This window comes from Sesamum indicum, linkage group LG5 (assembly GCF_000512975.1).
Source record: "Sesamum indicum cultivar Zhongzhi No. 13 linkage group LG5, S_indicum_v1.0, whole genome shotgun sequence".
In the NCBI taxonomy this organism is placed as follows: Eukaryota; Viridiplantae; Streptophyta; class Magnoliopsida; order Lamiales; family Pedaliaceae; genus Sesamum; species Sesamum indicum.
In genome coordinates, this window is record NC_026149.1 from 1,521,173 (window position 1) to 1,543,167 (window position 21,995).

At 36.2% G+C, this 21,995-nt stretch overlaps 3 protein-coding genes across 7 annotated transcripts; 1 reads left to right on the plus strand and 2 right to left on the minus strand.

Moving 5' to 3' along the window:
• Positions 1,999 to 8,015, plus strand: LOC105161590 (delta-1-pyrroline-5-carboxylate synthase). Its single transcript, XM_011079324.2, has 20 exons — positions 1,999 to 2,271; positions 2,931 to 3,002; positions 3,123 to 3,226; positions 3,381 to 3,483; positions 3,645 to 3,806; positions 3,942 to 4,219; positions 4,559 to 4,709; positions 4,877 to 5,041; positions 5,235 to 5,312; positions 5,414 to 5,503; positions 5,899 to 5,985; positions 6,103 to 6,189; positions 6,260 to 6,356; positions 6,445 to 6,548; positions 6,635 to 6,710; positions 6,802 to 6,952; positions 7,035 to 7,103; positions 7,230 to 7,296; positions 7,398 to 7,468; positions 7,642 to 8,015. Exons 1-20 carry the CDS (start codon positions 2,221 to 2,223, stop codon positions 7,724 to 7,726), a joined length of 2,148 nt encoding a protein of 715 aa, XP_011077626.1. The 5' UTR covers positions 1,999 to 2,220; the 3' UTR covers positions 7,727 to 8,015.
• Positions 8,436 to 9,210, minus strand: LOC105161592. Its single transcript, XM_011079325.2, has one exon. It carries the CDS (start codon positions 8,969 to 8,971, stop codon positions 8,708 to 8,710), a length of 264 nt encoding a protein of 87 aa, XP_011077627.1. The 5' UTR covers positions 8,972 to 9,210; the 3' UTR covers positions 8,436 to 8,707.
• On the minus strand, positions 10,811 to 17,084 carry LOC105161593 (ultraviolet-B receptor UVR8-like). 5 transcript variants are annotated; one of them, XM_020694147.1, is made up of 13 exons: positions 16,713 to 17,084; positions 14,424 to 14,497; positions 14,253 to 14,337; positions 13,971 to 14,102; positions 13,651 to 13,884; positions 13,248 to 13,487; positions 13,116 to 13,159; positions 12,402 to 12,590; positions 12,268 to 12,336; positions 11,783 to 11,873; positions 11,530 to 11,573; positions 11,255 to 11,432; positions 10,811 to 11,160 (listed from the first exon to the last, which is right to left on the minus strand). In XM_020694147.1, exons 1-12 carry the CDS (start codon positions 16,924 to 16,926, stop codon positions 11,304 to 11,306), a joined length of 1,545 nt encoding a protein of 514 aa, XP_020549806.1. In that variant the 5' UTR covers positions 16,927 to 17,084; the 3' UTR covers positions 10,811 to 11,160; positions 11,255 to 11,303. The 5 variants fall into 5 exon arrangements, 4 of the variants coding, with proteins under 4 accessions (XP_020549806.1, XP_020549807.1, XP_020549805.1 ...); XM_020694148.1 differs by having other exon boundaries at positions 10,812 to 11,124; XM_020694146.1 differs by having other exon boundaries at positions 11,115 to 11,432.

Genomic DNA, 21,995 nt, shown 5'->3' on the forward strand with positions numbered 1-21,995 from the left:
GATCAACGTTAAACACACACACCCAGAGTCCCATTCCATTATGGACGTAAGATTTGATTTGACACTTCTGTAATCTAAGGCATCGGTTTCTTACTCAGGATCAACGTTAAACACACACACCCAGAGTCCCATTCCATTATGGACGTAAGATTTGATTTGACACTAATTTAATCTAATAATTTTTTTTTTAAAAAAAAGAACATTATGATAAATGGGTTAAACAATTAAAGAAATGGACTTTCTACTGCAATCAATGGGATTATTATTTAAACTGGTAAATGTCACATGCACATTCTAAAAGTATATATTAAGATAATAAATCAATATAAATATTTTGATTTATAAAAAAACATTAACAAAGATAATAAATAATATTAGAGAATTTTTTAAAGTTATGAGGAAAAAAGAACAATTAAAAATCATGTTTAGATAGAGGAATTAAAAATAATTAATTAATTAAAAAATTTTTAAAAAATCAGTGGCAAATAAAAATTAAGTGATGTATTAAAAAGATATTCTCACTTAATAATAAAATATAAAAATAGATAGATATGGGCAAGGAAGGTGAAGTATTGAAAAATATTGATGAAGATGAAGAAAGTGAAACAGAAATGAAAGAAAAGCTAAAAGCGAGCGAGCTGACCATGCTTAGATTCTCCCCTTTAAATAGCATTATTTTAATTATGCTCCCGGCTTTCTCCCACACCATTTTTTTCATGCATGCAATTGCGAATAATACCAATTTCAGGCAGAGGCCGTCATTATAACAGTAAAAATCAACAAGTCGTAACATTATTATAATCTTTCACATTACATACATCGTTTACATTCACTTAATCAAATCTTACACGATATCTCACTGATACCCAAAAATGTGAAAAATCAAACCCAGAGCCCAATTAAAGTAGCTAGAACCCTAACCAAGAATTCTAGTCGAAATTAATTTCTGGCCACAAGATGTTTCTACCATATATCAATCTCCTACTCTATATAATTAAGCAGAGACTTAAGACAAATCTATACAGTACGTAGAACCATAAGAAAGCGTACACTATTCATAGCTGTCTGTACGTACGTATGTACATCTTCTATCAATTGATTCACTTCAGCACCGCTCCGTTCATCGCCGATTTTTCCCTGACCTCTTTCAGGCTGCCGTGAACTATACAAAGGTGGAACAAAACTGCAGCTAGCTAGCCGAAGGCAAGGAAAGAGATGGAATATGACTGGCATTGGGTGCGAGCGCTGGCCATTGCTTGTGGCTTCATGCTGCTGATCGGTTTCGGTTGCTGCTGCATGAGCATGAAAACACGGCCGCACGGAAACCCTAGCCGCGGGAGCGACGGCGCTTGCAGTTGCGACGGCGGTTATTTCGGCAGCTAGGCTGGGATTTCTCTCGGATTCTCTCTGTTTTGTAGCTATAGATTTGGTATTGATAGGTATAAAGAAGAGTTTTGGGAGTATTGGGGTCTTCAAATGATTGGTAAATAAATAAGCACACAATTCGTAGTTGATAGGTTTTGGAATGATTAGAGTTACTTTTGGATTTGGAATATCAATCAAGATTTCTTTCATAAATTACTATTATTAATTAATTATACAAATTAACTAGTTAATTATATATATATATATATATATATGTATAGCCCCTCCCAATTAGGTCAAGGATATTAATTCATTACATTTCTAATTAAAATTAGTGATATATAAATACTTCAATCTTTATAATTATATATAAAAACTTTGAGTAATAATTATGAAAATAATCAATTATATAGATGGAAAATAAATTTAAATTATATATTTCTAACTGAAAGTATATCTAGAAAGATTTTGGATAAAGATAAATAAGTATAGATTTATCTATAAAATAAAATAAAAAAAGCGAAAAATATGAAATAATAGATTGATTAGTATTAAGTAAGGTAGAGAAGGGGGGGATATATAGATAATTAAGTATGTATATGAGTGTGAGTGTGACACGTAATTAAAGTGAAGAGGGAGAAGAAATTGGAGAAGGCGGAAGGCAGCAGCAGGCATTCCGCAGGCATTTCCAAGTGGCGAGTGTTGGGGTGGAGGGTTCCCGCCCCATGTGCCGACGACCTTCCAAGAACTTTGCATCTCACTTCAAACCTTTTATACTCCTTATTCCTCCTCTTTTTGTTTTCTCCAATTCACCATTACTCACTCACATTGCCTTTGCATCCCTCCCCCACCATTATGGATCCTACCAGAGTTTTTGTTAAGAATGTCAAGCGTGTTGTTTTCAAGGTTTTCTCTCTCTCTCTCTCTCTCTCTCTCTTCATTTTTTTTACGATCATCAAATCTTAGATTTCATGTTCTATGTTTCTCATCTTGATTGCATGCTTGCCTGATGAGTTTATACAACACTTTTTTAATAACAGATCCATCGTTTTTCTTCCCACAGTTTATAGTGCAAAACGAACGTATTTTTTTTCCATGCTGTAAGGTTATTCGATAAGTGGGAATTGATGATTTACAGGTGTAGTATTTGTATGTTTTCACTGATGTCATATGATGATTTACACTAGTTTTTGTTTTCCTTTTCTGAAAAAAAAAAGAGAAAACAAATTAAAGCCGGCAAAGCGAAGGATCTGGTTTCAAATCTCTCACCACGTCTCTATTTATGACTCTTGTGAAAAAGAATTCTACATAAAACAAGAATATTACCACTATACACAACAAAATCCATTCACATTAAGATTTGCGCTGTACACAAATAAAATCGCAGGGCACTGCCACGTAATTCGAATGAAAATGTTGCTCAGTCGTTCCTACATGATTTATTATGATAACGCTTTGTTGCTTTCTCCAACTCACCTAAAGATTACTTTCCATGATCTAAGAGAATAAGGGATTATTTTTGATTTAATGATTAATAATGTTTTCATTTATTGTTTATGCTACAGGTAGGCACTGCTGTGGTTACAAGAAGTGATGGTAGATTGGCAGTTGGCAGAGTAGGAGCTATCTTTGAGCAGGTTTGTTTGATTGAGTGCGTAAACGTCCTTCTGTAATTTGCAATTGCGAGTGCATGGAAAGTTTCTCAATTTTTATTGGACTGCGTGTTTGGTTAATGAATGTATCTGTTCATGATTCAGCTTGAAGCATTGAACTCTCAAGGCTATGAGATAATTTTAGTGACATCAGGTGCTGTTGGGGCTGGTCGCCAAAGGCTCAAGTACAGGAAATTGTTAAACAGCAGGTGATTTGGTTTTTGATTCAGACTACTATAGATGACAATTTTTAATCTTATGGGGGAAACATGCATCCTAGTTTTCAAAGCCTGATTGGTTGCTGTTGAGTTAGTTTTTGTCCATACAGAATTTGTTTGGCTGAAAATCTATCTTGTCTGGCAGTTTTGCTGACTTGCAGAAACCACAAGTTGAAATAGACGGAAAGGCTTGTGCAGCAGTCGGACAGAATGGTCTTATGGCACTATATGATTCGTTATTCAGCCAGGTAATAATGCAATCTATTATTCTGGCCCTGAATATTTTCAAAAACATATTTGTTTGAAGTATCTGTAGTTTTCTGCTTATTTTCTACTGCAGTTCCTGCATTGATGTATTGCCTAGCTCCCTCTTTTTTTCCAAGTTCAAATTTTCTTTGCACTTTTTCAGTTGGATATTACTTCATCCCAACTCCTAGTTACAGACAATGACTTTAAAAGTACAGACTTCAGAACCCAACTTTCTCAAACAGTGAATTCATTGTTAGCTTTAAGGAGTATCCCTATCTTCAATGAAAATGATGCAATCAGCACTAGAAGAGCTCCATATGAGGTACATTGCTCATTTACCTTCAATACATATTCAATCTTTTAGTTATAATAACTTTCATGGGCCAATTAACAATGTCCCCATCTATATCATGATCTACAAAAACTAAAGTAGCTTGAAATAAGCTGCCATTGGCAGGATTCAACAGGTATCTTTTGGGATAATGATAGTCTGGCAGCTTTGCTGGCACTTGAATTAAAAGCTGACCTCCTGGTATTGTTGAGCGATGTCGAGGGTCTTTACAGTGGTCCTCCGACTGACCCAAATTCAAAGCTAATACATACATATATCAAGCAAAAGCATCTCGGAGCAATAACGTTTGGAGATAAGTCGAGGGTTGGAAGAGGAGGAATGACAGCTAAAGTAAAGGCTGCAGTTAGCGCTGCTGACTCTGGCACTCCTGTTGTCATAGCCAGGTATCAACAATGACATGCTTGCTTTGGCATGTTAACCATAAGATCTCTAAAATAGAAAAATTCCTTATGTAAATTAAAAAAAAAAGAATCATACTCAATGTTTGATGCTGGTGTTGAATCTATTTCACATATGATCATGATTTTTTGCCTGTCAGATACTGCAACCAAAATAGTTCTGACAGAGTGGCTTTTTATGTCCATAAAATATTGAAAAAGTTAGAGGAACATCATTACTTGTTATTTATCATGGTATAGCATAGCACTTGGAAGACATTTAGGCATCAAATGTTTCACCTGTTATAGAATCCACCATGATCTGTGTTTCCATTTCCTTGGAAGTGGTTTTGTTGCAGGCAACATTGGTAAAGTGCTAGAAGGACAACGTATTGGTACTCTCTTTCACAAGGATGCACATGCATGGGTTACTTTTAATGAATTTACTGCACGGGAGATGGCAGATGCTGCAAGAGATTGCTCAATGCGCCTACAGGTGAATGTGCACATTTTTGCCTTGTCTTGGACAATTTATGTCATCATCGTGATTCCGATGAGGACAATCTTTTGCTAGTTCCCAGCCTTCTTTGAGCATATAGAGCTTATGGTTCTAGTGAATACCATGATTGCTGGAATACATACTAATACTGGCTACTATTACAGAGTATTTCTTCTAAAGAGAGGAATAAAATTTTGTTGGATATTGCGGACGCATTAGAGGAAAAACAAGATCTAATTAAGGTTGAAAATGAAGCTGATGTCGCTGCTGCTAATGATGCTGGATATGATGAATCATTAATTTCCCGCTTGGTGTTAAGCCCTGCCAAGGCAAGTAAATCTCACTTCTTCAAGTTCAATATTAAAGTTGGAACAAATAAATAGCTCGTAGACAATGATATCCATCAATCAACAATGAAGAGGATCTAATGTAATTTACACATTCATGCTGTTCAGTCTTTTATTTCTTTCCTATCAAGGGGAACTTAACATTTTCTCATGGTGTATTCATGCATTTTTTCAGATCTCTGCTCTGGCAAAATCTGTCCGCACCATTGCGGAGATGGAAGAACCCATTGGTCGGGTAGTGACAAAAACTGAGGTCAGTAGACTCTGAGATCTTCTGCATGAATTTCAAAAGAACTTCAGTTCATGGGCTTAGTTTCTGCTATAATTTCATTTTCTGACTATTTGACCTTCCAGCTTGCAGATGGACTCATCCTGGAAAAGACTACATGTCCTTTGGGTGTTCTCTTGATTATTTTTGAATCTCGACCTGATGCACTAGTTCAGGTACATACCAACGAGCCCCACTTAGGTTTCAATCAACAAATTTAGTCAAGATATAACTCTGAAAACCATTTATGAACGATTGGCTCTAGTTTCTAAAATCTTATCTTTGGCTTTTTTGTTTTTTCTTTTGCCCCCTCCAGAATTGCAGTTTTGCTGTATTTGTTGTTTTGGTTGTATTGTTAAGCTAGAACTATGGTGTATTATCTTCTGTTTAAAAAGCATGTGAGCATAGGATTCTGTCCATGTGTACCTCATCCCCTTTATGTAGAAGGTGGTCTGCAAGCTTTGGCACCTACTAAAAGTACTTGGGGGAATTTTAATTTGGGATCAAGATGCTACTTAGATTTAGTTATTTCCTCTACATAACAGCCATTTTACTGGAAATTTGCCCATAGATTGCTTCACTAGCAATTCGGAGTGGGAATGGTCTGCTGCTGAAAGGAGGTAAAGAAGCCAGGCGTACAAATGAGATCCTTCACAAGGTGAGTTTTGTAGCTCATAGTTTTTGGGCCATAGTTTCTGCATATTTTAATCAGTCTGGCTCTGGCCTCAACTCCTTGTCCCTCGCCCAAACTGAATGTACTTTTCCCGTTGTTTAGGTGATTACTGGCGTCATTCCTGAAACAGTTGGTGAAAAACTTATAGGACTAGTGACTTCGAAAGAGGAAATTCCTGATTTACTCAAGGTAAGCATGGAGACTCAGATGTGTGAAACGTTCTTTATAAGCTGTTGCTGACCCTTATCCTCTGCATCAGCTTGATGATGTGATAGATCTTGTGATCCCAAGAGGCAGCAATAGACTTGTCTCAGAGATAAAGAGCTCCACAAAAATCCCTGTTCTTGGTCATTCTGGTAAGAGAGTTTATCTAAACATCTTTGTTTTACCATGTAAACTCACAAAGCAATGGAGACTTATGCTAGATTCATAATTTTCTTTCAGATGGGATTTGCCATGTTTATGTTGATACGTCAGCAAATATGCAAATGGCTAGGAATATTATCATGGATTCTAAGCTGGATTATCCTGCTGCCTGTAATGCTATGGTACATTCACTTTTATGTTAGCACAGGCTGCAAACACATTTCTAAGCTACTCTCTTAGCAATAATTACGTTCTCTTTTTCATCCAGGAGACACTTCTTGTTCACAAGGATTTTTCAAGTTCTGAAGGTTTACAGGACCTTGTAGTCGAACTCAGTCATGGAGGTTTGTTAATTTAACTATATTTAACATTACACACACACTCATGCCATACGAATAATAGACTAGCCAACCACAATATATTATTTCGATGCAGGTGTTACACTGCATGGTGGCCCAAGGGCAAGTTCACGTTTAAAAATTCCAGAGGTCCAAACATTTCACCACGAGTACAACTCAAGGGCTTGCACAATTGAAATTGTGGATGATGTGAAAGCTGCTGTTGATCACATACGCAAACATGGAAGGCACGTTTACAATTTTTCAGTCCCTTTCTTTGCGTATTACTGTGAATAAGTAGTGGCTTTCTCACTTGTAGTTTAATTGCAGTGGCCACACTGAATGCATTATTGCAGAAGATAAAAGAACCGCTGAATATTTCTTGCAACATATTGACAGGTAATCATCACGTTGCACAGAGAAACTCAAATTTCACCACTCAAAATTTGTTTGCAATATGATTTACATTTTAATACACTCTAGTTTGCTTAACATATGGGATAACAATCGTCTTGGCCTTGACAGTGCTGCAGTCTTTCACAATGCAAGCACTAGATTCTGTGACGGGATGCGGTTTGGCCTTGGTGCAGAGGTAGCTAACACTTTAAATATCAGTTGAATGTTAAATTCTCTTTCAAAATTTTAGTGCATTGATAACCTCACCATCTCGTAATTCCCCTCCATGGAATAAAGGTTGGAATAAGCACGAGCAAGATTCATGCTCGAGGTCCAGTGGGAGTTGAAGGACTATTAACAACAAAATGGTATGTATGGAGAATACTATTGCACGCTTTTATATCCTAATTTACAATATTGTTCAAAGTTTACTCCCAAAAGAAGCTTCATATATCCTAATTCATATGTAATTATGGTGTGTAGTATATATTTAATATGATTAAATCTGTGCTTATAGTGTTTAACCTTGTCGCGATTGTAGGGTTCTTAGAGGCAATGGACACATCGTGAAGGGAGATGAGGGGGTCATCTATACCCACAAGAACATTGTCAGCAGTGAGAGTTAGGGTCTAACTAATATTCATCAAAGGCAGCATCGTTTTTACTTTATGCTTGCCTTATACCAAATTTTGGTCGAATTTTGTTTTGAGGATATAGGAGGCTCAGTATTTATTTAGTTTATATTTCTTTTAGTAGTCATGAAACTTAAAACACTCGGGATCAAATAACCCAATGCCTTTATTAGTTTATTATTACTCGCACAAATTAATGGCTACTACACAAGGTTGAAAGCTAAGTACAAGAAAATGGAAAAATGACTGCCATTTTTTGTCTAAATTAGAATAGTACTCAAATGGCACGATAGTTATATTTGGTGGATCTAATGTCTTCAGTTGGATGATTCTAATCAAGTAATTACATTTGTCATTTTTTCCATATCCACCAATCACCTGTTTAATTCATTAACGTATGATTGTGGTGAGTTATGTGGAAAAGAGATCTTCCACTCAAAACTATTGTTTATATACTTTGTTTCCAAGAAATCACTTTGTTTCCTGATTCTTGATCAATTTAACGAATACCCTAAAGCCCAAGAAAAGTCTCTGTATCCCTCTTTATACAGAGCCTACTTAAGTCCGTTGTCACAGTTGCTAAGAATTTATTTATTCAGAAACATGGAAATTTTACATTAAAGGAGAAAATACTAGCAAGGTATGTTTGTTTCATTTGTTTCTAGGGAAGAAAAGAGATGAAAGAAGAGCTCCCTCCCTGACCTGAATCTCAAACCACACAACACACGTAATTTTCTTCTCATTCCAGAGCCAATACACAAAACATACCATGTACACTTTCACGTTCTACAAATTACAGTTGCATGTATGTGGACCCTTTCCGGTTTTCCACACAGCACACACAACAAACAATGTTTGAAGCACAAATACAGACTATAATTCATTCATTAGGGAAAAAAAAAAAAAAATTGCTTATTTCAATTATAAAACGACCACCTGACAAGTTGACAGTCGCGTACATCCATCTCTCAATCATCACTTCACAGCACGGCAGGAATTCATCAGATGGTGTAGCCCTGATGGCTGATTCACGGAGGAAGCATCCCTTTTGCCGGCGGAGGGTGGTGGTGAACAGGCGGAGAACCCACAATCTGGCCGGACAATCTGGACTTCAGAAGCCGAAAACCGCCCTGACTCACCGGGAAGTCTCATGTAAGAGGCAGATGGCGATAGAACCCCTTGTCCTCCAGTTTTGTACTGCGCTATTGTTCTATACAGAAATGGAATAAGCCCCTCCATCTACTCTTTCTATGTGTGTAATTTTCAGATGTGTGAGAGAGTTAATTTGGAATAAGATCAGAAAAGAAGTGGCAGAGAGGTTGGAGAGTGGCTGTTTGCTCTAAGACAGTCAAAGGGTGTTATATTGAAAGGGCCATTGCTGTCATTCTTTGAAAGTCATGTCTTAACTACATTGTATTATAACAACTCACCTAATCTCACTACAATATTTCTCTCTCTCTCTCTCATGGATTACTATACTCTAATAGCCTTATATTAATCTTTTAATCATCATATTGTCGGTTTGACGATGATTCTTAGAGTGAAATATTTTAATGTTCAATTCTTAGGCGAAAATACAATCCACATCTTCCGTCTTTGATTAGCCCATCATTTTCTATTGCCCTGTAATCTATGTACCGAACGTTGTATAAGATGTGCAAGTTAGGAAGCTCATTGAGATAGTGAAAGCAGCAGCGCCACACGTTTGGTAAGCAGAATTTGACATTTAGCAAATGCTACTTTCACAACTTATTTTAGAGGAGGATCAATGCAGATTTCTAACTTTTCTCGTTATATTCAAACTCGCCATCTATCTTTATTAGAAATGAATAATTGAGTGAGTTAGTATATAATTTTTTGTATTGTGCTAACAGGACCTAACTATCCATGATGAACGAATACACGGTGTAGCTTTTATGTAGGGGTATAAATGATTTGAATCGAGTAGAACATATTATTGTTGAAACTTATTATGAATTATTATCGAGCTACAAAAATTGTGTTAATTTGATTTGATTATTATTCTAATCGAGCTCAAACGAGTTTTAATTGGATCAAACTTGAGTCTAACTCAAATAATTTGATTATTTTTAAAAATATTTTACTATTTTTGTACTAATCGAATTCACCTAACTATGTATAATTATGGACCAATATGCTCAAGTTTCCTAAATATGATGCTATATTCCCAAATAGTTGAATCATGACTTTTAAATATCTATTTATTATAGTTTGAATTTTGATTGATCCACAAGGTTACTTCATACATATACACTAATTTCTTGCTAATTTGAGACCGCAAACACACAATGTTGTAAAACAGATATCTCTTGTGGTCCTCTATTAAGTACTGAATTATGTAAGACTGAAATTATAAGTTTGCAACATTAGGAATTATTGACAACTAAAAAAAGAAAAAACACATCTTACGTGGGTCGAATGTCAAACACAGAAAGGGGTAGGACAGCCTTACAACTCAATTCAATTTTGTTGTGGCTTTGGATAAATATAGTCGACGACTGTACCCACTCCACTTATGATTTAGCCTATACTGTACAGTCGAAGATGAAATCATTTCTTGCGTCACCTTTTTGTCCAATGACTATTAAATTACCGTCTGATTAGAATATTTTCCCAAGTAAAAGACGTCTTTTTCACGTAAACCAAACTTCACACGCTCTTCTTTCATTCAAAAATTGAAAGATAAAAAAATAAATAACAACAAGTTGTCTTAAAATTTATATCATTATAAATTATTTAAAAATTTATAAATATTTTTTAATATTTAATAAAATTATATAATCTTAAAATAAAAATATGAAATTATCAACTTTATTCTTATTAATTTTTTTATTTTTAGAAAAATAGAAAAAAGGTAAAAGAATCAAGTAGTTGGATGAAAATTTTAAAAAATAAGTAGAATTAAAATTCATACACCAAAAAAATAATTTGATCAGTTCACTACAAAAAAATGAATAAAAACCTCAACAAAACTAACGAATTAAACCAATTGTTAGACCACCATTAAAATCAGAACTATTCTAGTAATTTTAGAATAATAAAGATATATTTGCAATTACATCAAATTTTATAGGAGGTTATTGTAATTTACCCAACTAAACTGAAAACAAGGGTGTGCAGAAGCCCAAAGAACAAGGCCTGAAACCACCATAAATCCAATATTTCATAATATTTATGATAACACCCGTTACCCATACACGTCCTTCCGCGAGAAAATGAAAGCCCATGCAACTATTGCAACAAAGTCGGCCGCCTCTCCTAAGCAAGATTTAAGCTTGTCTATTCATATGTAATTGAATCGCTTTGCTCATAATCTGGCACCAGGGGAGATCTCCAGAACCCGTTTTGGACAAGACCAAGGAAACGAGATTCTGCTTCCATTAATAATATAACGTTGTCACAGCTTCCTAGTAAATCCTCGGAAATAGATAAGATACAAAAGAAAGTAAAAATATAGTTGTTCACCAACACCCTACACTGTACACAAATCAGAAAAATTACCTATAAACCAACAACTTTTGAGTACAACGACCACTCCAATGTATGAATACTACTTTATCGAGATTGGCTCACATAGTGAGAGTGTATGCCACCAACCACAGGCAACATTCTTGGGCATGTAATCTTTAAAAAGAACCTGAGCAGGTATATTTCTGTCCACCGTGTCTCCTAGACCGAGCTGAAATAAGAACCAACAAGATTGCAGAATACTTTACATGAAAAGTCCCACAGCAGAAACAACTGATAAACTGCTTCATCCATTAGATAGCGCTTACCTGACCATATTTGTTCCATCCCCAGCAGAAGATTTTGCCATCCTCTGTAAAAATAGAGTTCAAGAAATGGCATGTCATTATGTCTTTTTTGGTTCAGACACGATTATTTACATTATATGTTCATTGACATCATACAACTTACAATTGGCCATGATTGGGCCAATTTGCTTGTAAGCATGGTTCGTTGTTAAGCATCAACTTAACAAAGATGATCAAACGGAACCTAACAGCATGAACTATTAGAAGATTTTACCAGTTAGTATAGCATTATGGCGAGCTCCAGAAGACGCCACTTTGGCTTTCTTGCTCTCCAGGACCGAAGCATCTAAGAGCTTGGGAACAATCTGTAACATAGCAAGTTCGAAAGTTAAATACCTTGTAAATGGTGTAACTATGATATCTACAAATTTTAGTACATGGAACGGCAAAAGTAGTACGCACTTTTTGGATGTACTTAAGCACCAGGTATAGGGAGTAGGAGACTTATCAGAGATATGAAAAGCCTCAGTTCCTTGAACTAATATTTTGTAATCATGTTACAGCAATCACAAATGATCAGATACTGATTAGGATACTGACGTCCTAGGGTCCCATGGAAGGGAAGCAACTTTGGGATACTGGGAAGTGGTTCAATGGAGATGGATTTCTATCTGATCTTAATTTTGCTCTCATCCTTTTTATGCAGGTTTCACAGTCAATAACATATTCTTAAATCACTTAATCATACAATAAAAATACCTGCTTATCTTCTTTGCAAATCGTAACTTCACACCAGAGTACTTGACAATAATGGTTTCTGATCAACTTCTATAAAACAGAACAGACGGTAACCAGGTTCAGAACCAATATAACAACAAATGCAATGAAATTACCTCACATTGATCAGGATTTGTTCCCAAACCCAACTGCCCAAACTGATTCCCACCAAAAGCATGAACACGGCCATCGGCACAGATGCAAATTGTATGCCATAGTCCGGCTGCAACTGCTTCAATCTGGGTGCCCAGTAGCGAAGGCACACATGTTGGTCGAAGCAAATCATCAGTATTCCCTTGTCCACACTGCAGAGCGAAAAAATGATGGTTTAGAGAGGTGTTCTGTTTTTGCTTTTTGGTGATTGCTCATCTTAACTGCAATTATTAGGACTCCATTCAACATGGTTGAGAACTTCTGCATAGGTATGTACACAAACAGAAAATTGGGGCAGCATTCGTAGTTTACCATAGAGTGCATGAGTTATGAGACCCATGCATTAAGTATCTACCTTCCTGGGGAAAATGACTAGTGGGTAGAGCATAAGGACAAGGCATACTATGTCCTAAGATTTGATTGAACTGCCAGCTTCGCAAAGGCTAAATGCTAACTTCGCCATAAAGAATGCCATTATTTAATTCCAATAGTATATAGGTTTTGGAATTGACCAGATCATAGATACCACACATCATGAATTAGATTACATTCAGAGTTACTGCAGGATTATTGGAATTATATCTGGAAATCAATACCAGACTTGATAATGCAGCAAATATATAGAATCAAAGACAACATTTGAGGATAAACAATACGTAATACATAGAGATAATCACCTGCCCGTACAGGCCCCAACCAAAGGCAAGAAGCACGCCAGCATCTGAAATGCAGAGGAGAATAGGATTATAAAAAGAGAAAATAAAACTTCTGGAAATCCGTCTAGTGCCACCAACAAAATATTCACTTACCAGTGACTGCTGCACTGTGCCTGCCTCCACAAGCAATTCCCTTTATGTAATTTCCTATGGATTTACGTTGCTCCGCACCCACACAAACACTTTCTTGATTAATGGCCACAGAGCTGTCTCTTTCATTTGATGATAGGTCAATACAAGGTATCAAATGAGGAGATGCCACCATTTTTATTCGAGATCCCAAGCCGAGCTGACCTTCACCTCCATAGCCCCAACCCCAGACCTGTCCCCCATCTGAGTCAGGTAAAAAATATGTGTTAGATCTTGTTTGCATAACAAAATCATCTTGCTAACACCAAACATCTTTGCCTGCTTTGTCCTTAAAAAAACCTATACAAAGAAAGAGCAGCTACTAACACAAAGTATAGCCTGTAAGGTGCCGCATCATGATGTGTACCTGACAGTGCCAGAGTATGGCGCCCCCCAGCAGCAACTGAGGTAATCTTCACCCCCGGATCCAAGTTTACAAGACAAGGCGGCAATGAAAGGGTTTCATCTGCAGGTATTGATGCTTCATATTCTGGTTGAGTTATAACTTTCCTTCGCTTCATACTTTCATCTCCAGAGCCTTTATCATTTTGACAAGAAACTGATCCACTTGTCGATTTTGTACTATGAGACTGAGGGCTCCCTGTCACATCCGGCCTAAGGGGTCAACCTCCATTATTCAGCACAGTTGATCCATTATTCAGCAGAGTTAATGGTCTCCAGAGATACCTGGTTCAGTTACAGTTGAACTTTGTTTTGTAGAAGTTTCATCTTCTCGGGTCTTCATACTAGTCCAACAGCGAGGGACTTTTCCAGATGGAACGCACTCCTTCCAGCCCCACGTGTACAATTCACCTTTGTCTGCATGCCAAGAGTCCGTTCATTAAATCATCAAATTTGACATCAAAATAAGCCATTTGATTGATTACTCCATGAGTAATATCATTTTTAGGGCATCAAACCTCAAGATAGAAGAATCTTAGATTCACAAAGAATGTTGTTTGGCAATACCTGTTACTGAAACACAATGTGCCCAACCAGCAGCAGCTTTTATAATTGGGTCAGCTGTTGGAAGAGGATATATATCTGGAGTCTCCTATGTATATGCATGAATGAAGATGCAAAATCAATTAAGAAACAACTAACAGAATGACTTTCAGAACAAAACTTTAGCTGCATTACCCCATGCTTCCCTGACGTCAGATAGCTTTGGCCTTGATCGTCAGCTGATCCCCATGTAATTAGTTTACCACAGGCTGCCAAGCAAGCATTAAATAAATGTAGCAATGTTTCTCTTAAAGTAAGTAGGCACATAATATTATCTAAATTGCAGAATGCAGATCATTGGCTAAATCTAGGAGAAACCAGAATTTAGATGTTTATGGGTCCTATATGTATCACAGAAAAAAGAAAGTGGAAATTTCAGATGTTCAAGGCAATCAAGGAAAATTAAATCAACTCGAGAAAAGAACCACCAGCTTTTAGCAATCACACGTTTTACCTTCTAATCATAATTCCATTATTATGACAATGATTGACTCAAATGTCACTTTACACGATGACAAGGAAATAAATTGGAAATACCAATTCATAATTTTATCATTATTGGTATATATACGCTTCAAACAGACTCAGTAAAATAGCTTGTACAACGGAAAGATATAATTGGCCATATAGAGCATAGTTTCTTTGCATGTATTGATTTATATATGGAGCATCCTAAAGTTCCATTTTCATATCAGTATATGAACCGATCAACACACTTTCGCTTTAGCAGCAGTTCCAAAATAAGATAAATGTTCTACAAACAGTAGCTCACAAAATGGACAGTTGAAAAATAAAAGGAATATCAGCTACCGGAATTCCACTATGCATGGCAGCACTTGAGAGGTCATCAGAGGTAAACACTCTCCAGTATCAACCACAATCATGCCTTTCTCACCCCTATTTTTAGATATTTTACCGGGCTTGTTCTATTAAGCCCTATGAATTTAAAACGTTCTGCCCATGGATATGCAATTTGAAATGCCATAGTATCTCTTTGAACCTAACAAACACTGTAGGAGAGAGCATTCTCCCTAGACTAACATGGTCAGAAACTAGCTCTCTATTTCTATGAAATATCAGAGCATCCCATACGCCTTTGGAGCAGTTAAACCAGTACTTTAGTGATATAGCACGTGACAGTAACTATTTCAACTAACACATCCAGAACTTCATATTCCATGTCCATCATGAGCATTGTCTTCCGGACAATCACAAGATTAACATAATTTAGACATGTCCGTTCCTAGAAGGATATTATTACACACATGTGCTTGAGAATTTTTACAATGTTACTCGATTCCACTTCATTTTGAACTGCTGTCTCACCGGACATCATCAACTGCCACTGGAGGCATAGTCGTCAGGCTTATTAAGAAGAAAATAATTAGGATAACATTCTCGGTCTTCCAGACCATCTGTTGCATCCTAGCACTGCCTTTGTACCACACCATGTAATGATATGAACTGTCTAGGTAATTTACTGTGAACAATCGAGACAATCTTCTTTCTGATTAAGACCACATTCACCCATTTTACCTCTCTGGAGAAAAACACTCATCAATATTTTTGGAACATTTATTTCTATCCAGAGGTACATTAAGTTCTTTTATGAAATAAAGATACCTTATATGTGAAGCTAGTTCAGCTATGAGAATTATAAAATTAGTAAGTCATAGATTGGATATAGAAACCTGAAAAGAAGAAAAGATTACATCTATCATCCTATTTTTTCCTGCATTATTATTTTCTAAGAATCTGTTCATCACCAAAGTTCAAATTGCTAAGTTCCGAGATTCCTGTTATATGCCCGGAGAGTTTGGATGAGGGAAAGAACGGAACATATTGCATGTCGTTACACCTTCACTAACAGAAACAATTCCAACAACATATTTCGAAAGGATGATGACTGTTTTTGTTGTTTATCGCACCAAGTCAAGCAAGAAGATCAAAATAGGGAGTAGATAATAATAATTCATATCACTAAGCAAAAATTAAAACAAATGAGGTAGTACAGTTTTTACTTGACGCAGACACTTCATCAATCTGCATAATAATTTCTCAAAAGAAAACATGCACAGCCTAGATTGACATAAACTCCTTTAAGCTTCCTCCATCTCAAGGTGAATGTTTATTTTGCTGAAAAAAACTACCTAATGGAATTGCCTAACTTTTCTGACTTTAGTACTACTCCATTGATTCTTTGAAATTTCGATACAATTAAAACTTACGACTTTTTAGATTTGGTTACAAGTATTCAATTTCTGTTAATCGAAAAAAATAAAAGGAGTTGACTAGTGCTTTAAACAAAGTGAGCTCAATACAGTGCAAAAGTCACCACACACATTTGAAACTTTGACAATGAAAGATCCAAAACCAAAGAAGCACGAGGAAACATACACCAAACGCGAGGGGTAGGTGACTAACCGGAAATAGCCATGCCGAAGCCGCATCCGCCGGCACAAACATCCATCCACGAGTCTCCGGCTAACTCTCCCTCTGGGAAACGTACAGTGGCCGGAGAAGTCAACGGCGATCTCTGCGCTGTTACTCCCGGGAAATACCCCCACATCAACACCTCACACTGCTTCTCATTCTTATCACTAACTCCAGTATCTTTCTTGTCTTCACCTCCATTCATTGCTCAGTGGAAGACTTCCACACATACAAAACAGAATTCCAAAAACCTTGTTCGAGTTTGTACGCTGATCTGCTTCGAGGCTACAGATTTTCACCGGCGTTCTGAAGAAGCAGATAGAAATCAGGATGGTGGGGGGAGGGGGGGGATGAAAATGTAAAATATAATAGTGATTAGATTTAGATTATTGTTGTGGTTTTGGGGGCGTATCATTTGCTAGCTCACCATAAGTGCCACGTTGGATACGCATGGTCCAGGAGGGACACGTGTCGGGAGGAGGTTGCAGGAAGCGGTGCGGTTAAATTTATTGAATTCATGCAATTTGAGGCATGAACAAGCTCGAAGTTTCTGGAACATTAAGGCGTGAGTCGGAATCTTCTGTCCTTCGGGACAATTCTTACAGTTGGTGGACACGTTGTGGGTCAGATTTCTCACTTCCAGGTTTAACAATTCTTTACATTCCTTTGCAAACTGCCTCGCCAAAAGCCAAACATTTCTTTTTATCATTTCATTTAATAATTAAAAATATGTATTTAGTTCATAATAATAATTATGAATACTTATACTGTCTTCTTTGATGACTATGATACAATTACACGTTTTTTAAAAATTATATTTAATACTCCTGACATTTATTTATATCTAACAAATAGACTCATCCATTAATGATATTATCAAAAAAATTGATTGGAAATTCATATATATCCCCCAACATTTATTGAATATTTATTTTTAAATCAAATATTTTTTTTAGCATAATGATATGCCTCCTCACATCAATTATTGTGTGAATAACAAGGGTAGTTTTGTTAGAAATATATATTTAACCTGTAATAATAATAAATCAATTTGGGTTAAATATAAATTTTCATTCAATATTTTTATTAATATCGACAAATTAGATAAATTTTGATTAATAAAGAATACTAGATATTATTTTTTGAATTATAAAAAATTTAAGTATAATTATATCAAATATTAAAAGAATACATGTAATTATTCCTAATTATTAGGATAATTATATTCGAAGTCAAAAGCAAGATAAAGATTTTATACGTTTTTAATATTTCTACGATAAAATTTAAATTTTTTTTTTTGAAAAAGGTAAATTTCATAAATGGGAAAAGGAGGTATAATACCACAGTGCTCGTATGATATGTTATCCCTCGACAGGCAAGGGATACGCCATAATCTATAAAGTGCACTAGAGTTAACAGAGCTAGGAAGATTTTTGCTAAGAATCCGTAGTCTGACGTCCTCTATGATTAAGCTAGCTAACATAGCCGGCGACCTCGAAGTGTGCTCGAACCGTCTCATGTTGCGTTCCTCCAAATGTGGTAAACGCATGCCCGAGTAACGCACGGTATGCCATGTTAATAACGTGTTTTTTCCCTCCACTTCCTAGAAGCCCATTCAATATCCATCTGCCAATGTCTGTTAGGCCAGAGAAATTGAATAGTTCGTCTGATAATAGTCAAACAACGTTTACTATACTGACAATGAAAGAACAAATGCGTGTGTCTCCAAATTGTCCTCAGTACATAGAACGCATCCTCCAAAATGTGATAACCATTGCTTGTCCGTCGTAGCAAGCTTTTCCTGAATAGCGAGCCAGAGAATGAACATGTGTCGAGAAATTTTTAGAGGTCTAAAAAGTAGTGAATACCAGCCTACTTTTGGACCCGGGAGAGCAAATAAGCAATAGAGGGCTTGTGTGGTGACAATATTGCCCGAGAACCGCCACAAAATTCGGTCATTACCTCCGTGAATGATAGGTAGTACCTGCAAGATCTCCAGACATTCAAAGTCAGTGATAGAAAGCGATTGCCACCGACCCTCGTGAATGACAGCCCACAACCTGCTGGATTCCTGCAATCCCGTAACACCAGGTCCATGAGAAACTCTCTTAATAAGAGGGCTTAGAAGGTGCCAATGGTCCCTCCACAAATAAAAATTCCGCCCATCATCGATACGGTAAACAACCTCCGATTGCAGCCATGCCTTTAACTGTATAAGTTTCTTCCAACACCATGAGCCTTTATTTTCAGATATAGTCTAAATAGAGGAGTCCCAAAGTCGTCCTTGGTTTAACCATTCCACCCAAATGGATGTCCTGTCACAACGAATAACATCGTACAATTTTTTATACATGAGGGCCCAATTCATCGTCCCAGTGCCTTTCAATCCTTTATCCCCTCATCTTTTGATTTACACACCTCATTCCAAGCAACTTTAGCATACCCACTGCTCCCCATGCCTTTTCATAGAAACTTCCATAAGCATTTTCAATTTCATTAAAATAACCGTTTTTGGGAGAATGAAAGCCGAAGACCAATAAATACTTAAGGGAAGAAAGCACAGATTTAATAATTTGTACTCGGCCCGCATATGGTAAAGCCAACCCCTCCCATCCAACAATACGAGACTAATTTTATTCAGCAAGGGTAGGCATTCAGATATCGAAAGTCTAGATGATATTAAGGGGAGTCCTAAATACCTCATCGGCAGTTGTCCCTGCTGGAACTCAAGTATCATCATCAACTCCTCTTTCATTCCTTGAGCCGCTCGGAACAGTATGAGATGACTTTTTTGCGCATTTAACCGAAGCCCCAACCAATCACCAAAGTGATGCAGTTCGTCCTTGAATACACGTATAGAGTCCGCCGCTGCTCAATTGAATAAGATAACATCATTGGCGAAACCCAGTTGGAAGATATTGGAGACTTCACATTTCCAATGAAATTGAAAGCGTCCATCTTGCTCAATAATTTAGAGGAGACCAAGTGTATCACTTTCATAACAAGGACAAAGAGGTATGGAGATAGAGGATCACCTTGGCGAAGCCCTCTTGAACCCACAAAAAAATCGTGTGCCTTCCCATTCAAGCCCACCGAGAATGATGGTGTTGTAATACATTCTTCAATCTATCTCATAAATATGACTGGGAACCCGAATAATTGAAGTGTGGCAAGGAGGAAATCCCACTCTATAGTATATATGCTTTACGTATGTCCACTTTCATGGCACACCGTGGAGGTAATCGCTTCTGATTATATTCGGTGAATAACTCTTGTGTCATCATGATGTTATCCCCAATACTCCTGCCAGGTGTGAAAGCCGCCTGACAAGGACTAACAGGCTTGCCCAAGACCACACTCAATCCTTCGACCAGTAGCTTAGCAATAACCTTATAAATCACATTGCAACAAAAAATGGGACGAAAGTCAGTTACAGTAATAGGGGAGTGGACCTTGGGAATAACCGCCAAGAGCGTACAATTGACATGCTTTAAAAGTTTTCTCGTAGCAAAGAATCCAAGACAGCTCTAGTGACTTCATCACCCACGACTGTCCATGCAGCTTTAAAAAACCCCGACGAATAGCCATCCGGCCCTGGAGCTTTGTCCTCTGCTATATCAAATATTGCCAGTTTTACATCCTCAGCCGTGAAGACTTTGATAAGCTGTGAGGTTTCGTCCTCATCCACAAGATGTCGTGCCCAAGGGCACAAAAACCGCAGATCCAGCACTTCCTGTCGTCGATTTTCGCCAAGTAAGGACTGATAATAGGATACAAACTCCTCACTCACCGCATCAGGATCGGTATGGGTGACTCCATGACCATCGTTAATTTGTAACACCCTCTTCACTGCACGTCAATGTGCAATCTTGCGAAAGAATACACGTGTGCACTGATTTCCTTCCTTCATCCACTGCATCTTTGCCTTCTGCAGTAACATATTCTGTTTAAAATTTAATATTTTTGGTAGTGGGCCTATTGTATGGTATGGGTGTTCCCCTTCATATGGACTATTCCACAAAACATTTCTGGGTATTTCTAATGGGCTTTTCAAATTATCTTTTCTTTATTATGTTTGTTATGAATACCTAATTTTACCAAGGGATAATCCTATCGTCTTTTTTTTTTTATGTAATTATGTATATTTTTTTTTAGTTTAAAAAATTATATTTAGTATTCATTGTATGTTTTCATCTAATAAATAGATTCACATGTCAGTAAAATTGACGCAATTTGTTGACTTCAACAAAGTAGTTGAATAAAAATCTGTATTTATCATCGATTGACTTATTACAAACTTATTACATGTCAAATAAATTCAAATACCATTATTAGATCAGAAAAGATTTATTTGACACATCATAAATCTATGTTAATTCAATTTGGGGTATAAATTTAGATTTTCATTCAAAATTTTGTCGATGTTAGCAAATTTTGAAAAAAATTTAGTTATTGGATAAATATAATTAAACGTGAAGACTATTTGGTGTAATTTTTTAAATTACAAAACATTTATATGTATTTAAAAAAATGTGGAGAGAGGGTATTATAATTATCCCTTTTACAGAACTCGTTTTCCTTTTTATAAATTACAAAAATAAAGATTCTTTTGTTGAAAGTGAAAGGCTTTTCATTCCTTCATTTTCTTTAACAAATCAATTAACTCGATTAAGAAATGATATCTAAGTTATCGATCAAGTCAAATGGAGTTGAACCCTTTAGATTGGGGCTGAAGCAAATATTATAACTATGCCTGAATTTTCTTTGGACATTTCTTTTTTAAATAAAATGTAATTAACGAACCTAATTTTATATTTCTACTTTAATGAATAATATAAAAAACACTTCAAATTTATGTCTTTATGTTTTCAGAAATAAACAACATCAGAAACCAATAATTAATTTATTTCATCAGTTAGTAATAAAATAACTTTATTCACACTAATATATATATAGAGAGAGAAAGAGAGTTATAAAATCAATACGTATACGTTTGACTCGATTTGAGATATAAATAAGTAATTTAATACAATTATTAATAAGTTATTAATTACAATTAACAAAAAAAATTGGAAAAAAACGTTCATATTGATATAAAACGAATTTAATTAATAGCAATACGTAATGAATTTAGGAGGTTATATTATAGTTAATAGTTAGAGTAGTGTGAAATGACAAGAGTCTAATATGGTTGGAGAGTTGGAGTTGGAGTTGGATGGAGGATGGAGTTTAGTTGAGTGCAGTGCACATCTATCTCATTTGTTTTAATAGTTT

Excerpts from the sequence above, each read along its gene's own strand:
- LOC105161592 (XM_011079325.2), bottom strand. The coding sequence starts at position 8,971 with ATGGAGGGGCTTATTCCATTTCTGTATAGAACAATAGCGCAGTACAAA.
- LOC105161590 (XM_011079324.2), top strand. The coding sequence starts at position 2,221 with ATGGATCCTACCAGAGTTTTTGTTAAGAATGTCAAGCGTGTTGTTTTC. Across the intron at positions 3,807-3,941 it reads CTAGAAGAGCTCCATATGAG|GATTCAACAGGTATCTTTTG; the intron begins GTACATTGCTCA and ends TGCCATTGGCAG. Across the intron at positions 6,190-6,259 it reads AAATTCCTGATTTACTCAAG|CTTGATGATGTGATAGATCT; the intron begins GTAAGCATGGAG and ends CCTCTGCATCAG.
- LOC105161593 (XM_020694147.1), bottom strand. The coding sequence starts at position 16,926 with ATGAATGGAGGTGAAGACAAGAAAGATACTGGAGTTAGTGATAAGAAT. Across the intron at positions 13,160-13,247 it reads GCACAGTGCAGCAGTCACTG|ATGCTGGCGTGCTTCTTGCC; the intron begins GTAAGTGAATAT and ends TCTGCATTTCAG. Across the intron at positions 12,337-12,401 it reads CAAATCCTGATCAATGTGAG|AAGTTGATCAGAAACCATTA; the intron begins GTAATTTCATTG and ends TCTGTTTTATAG.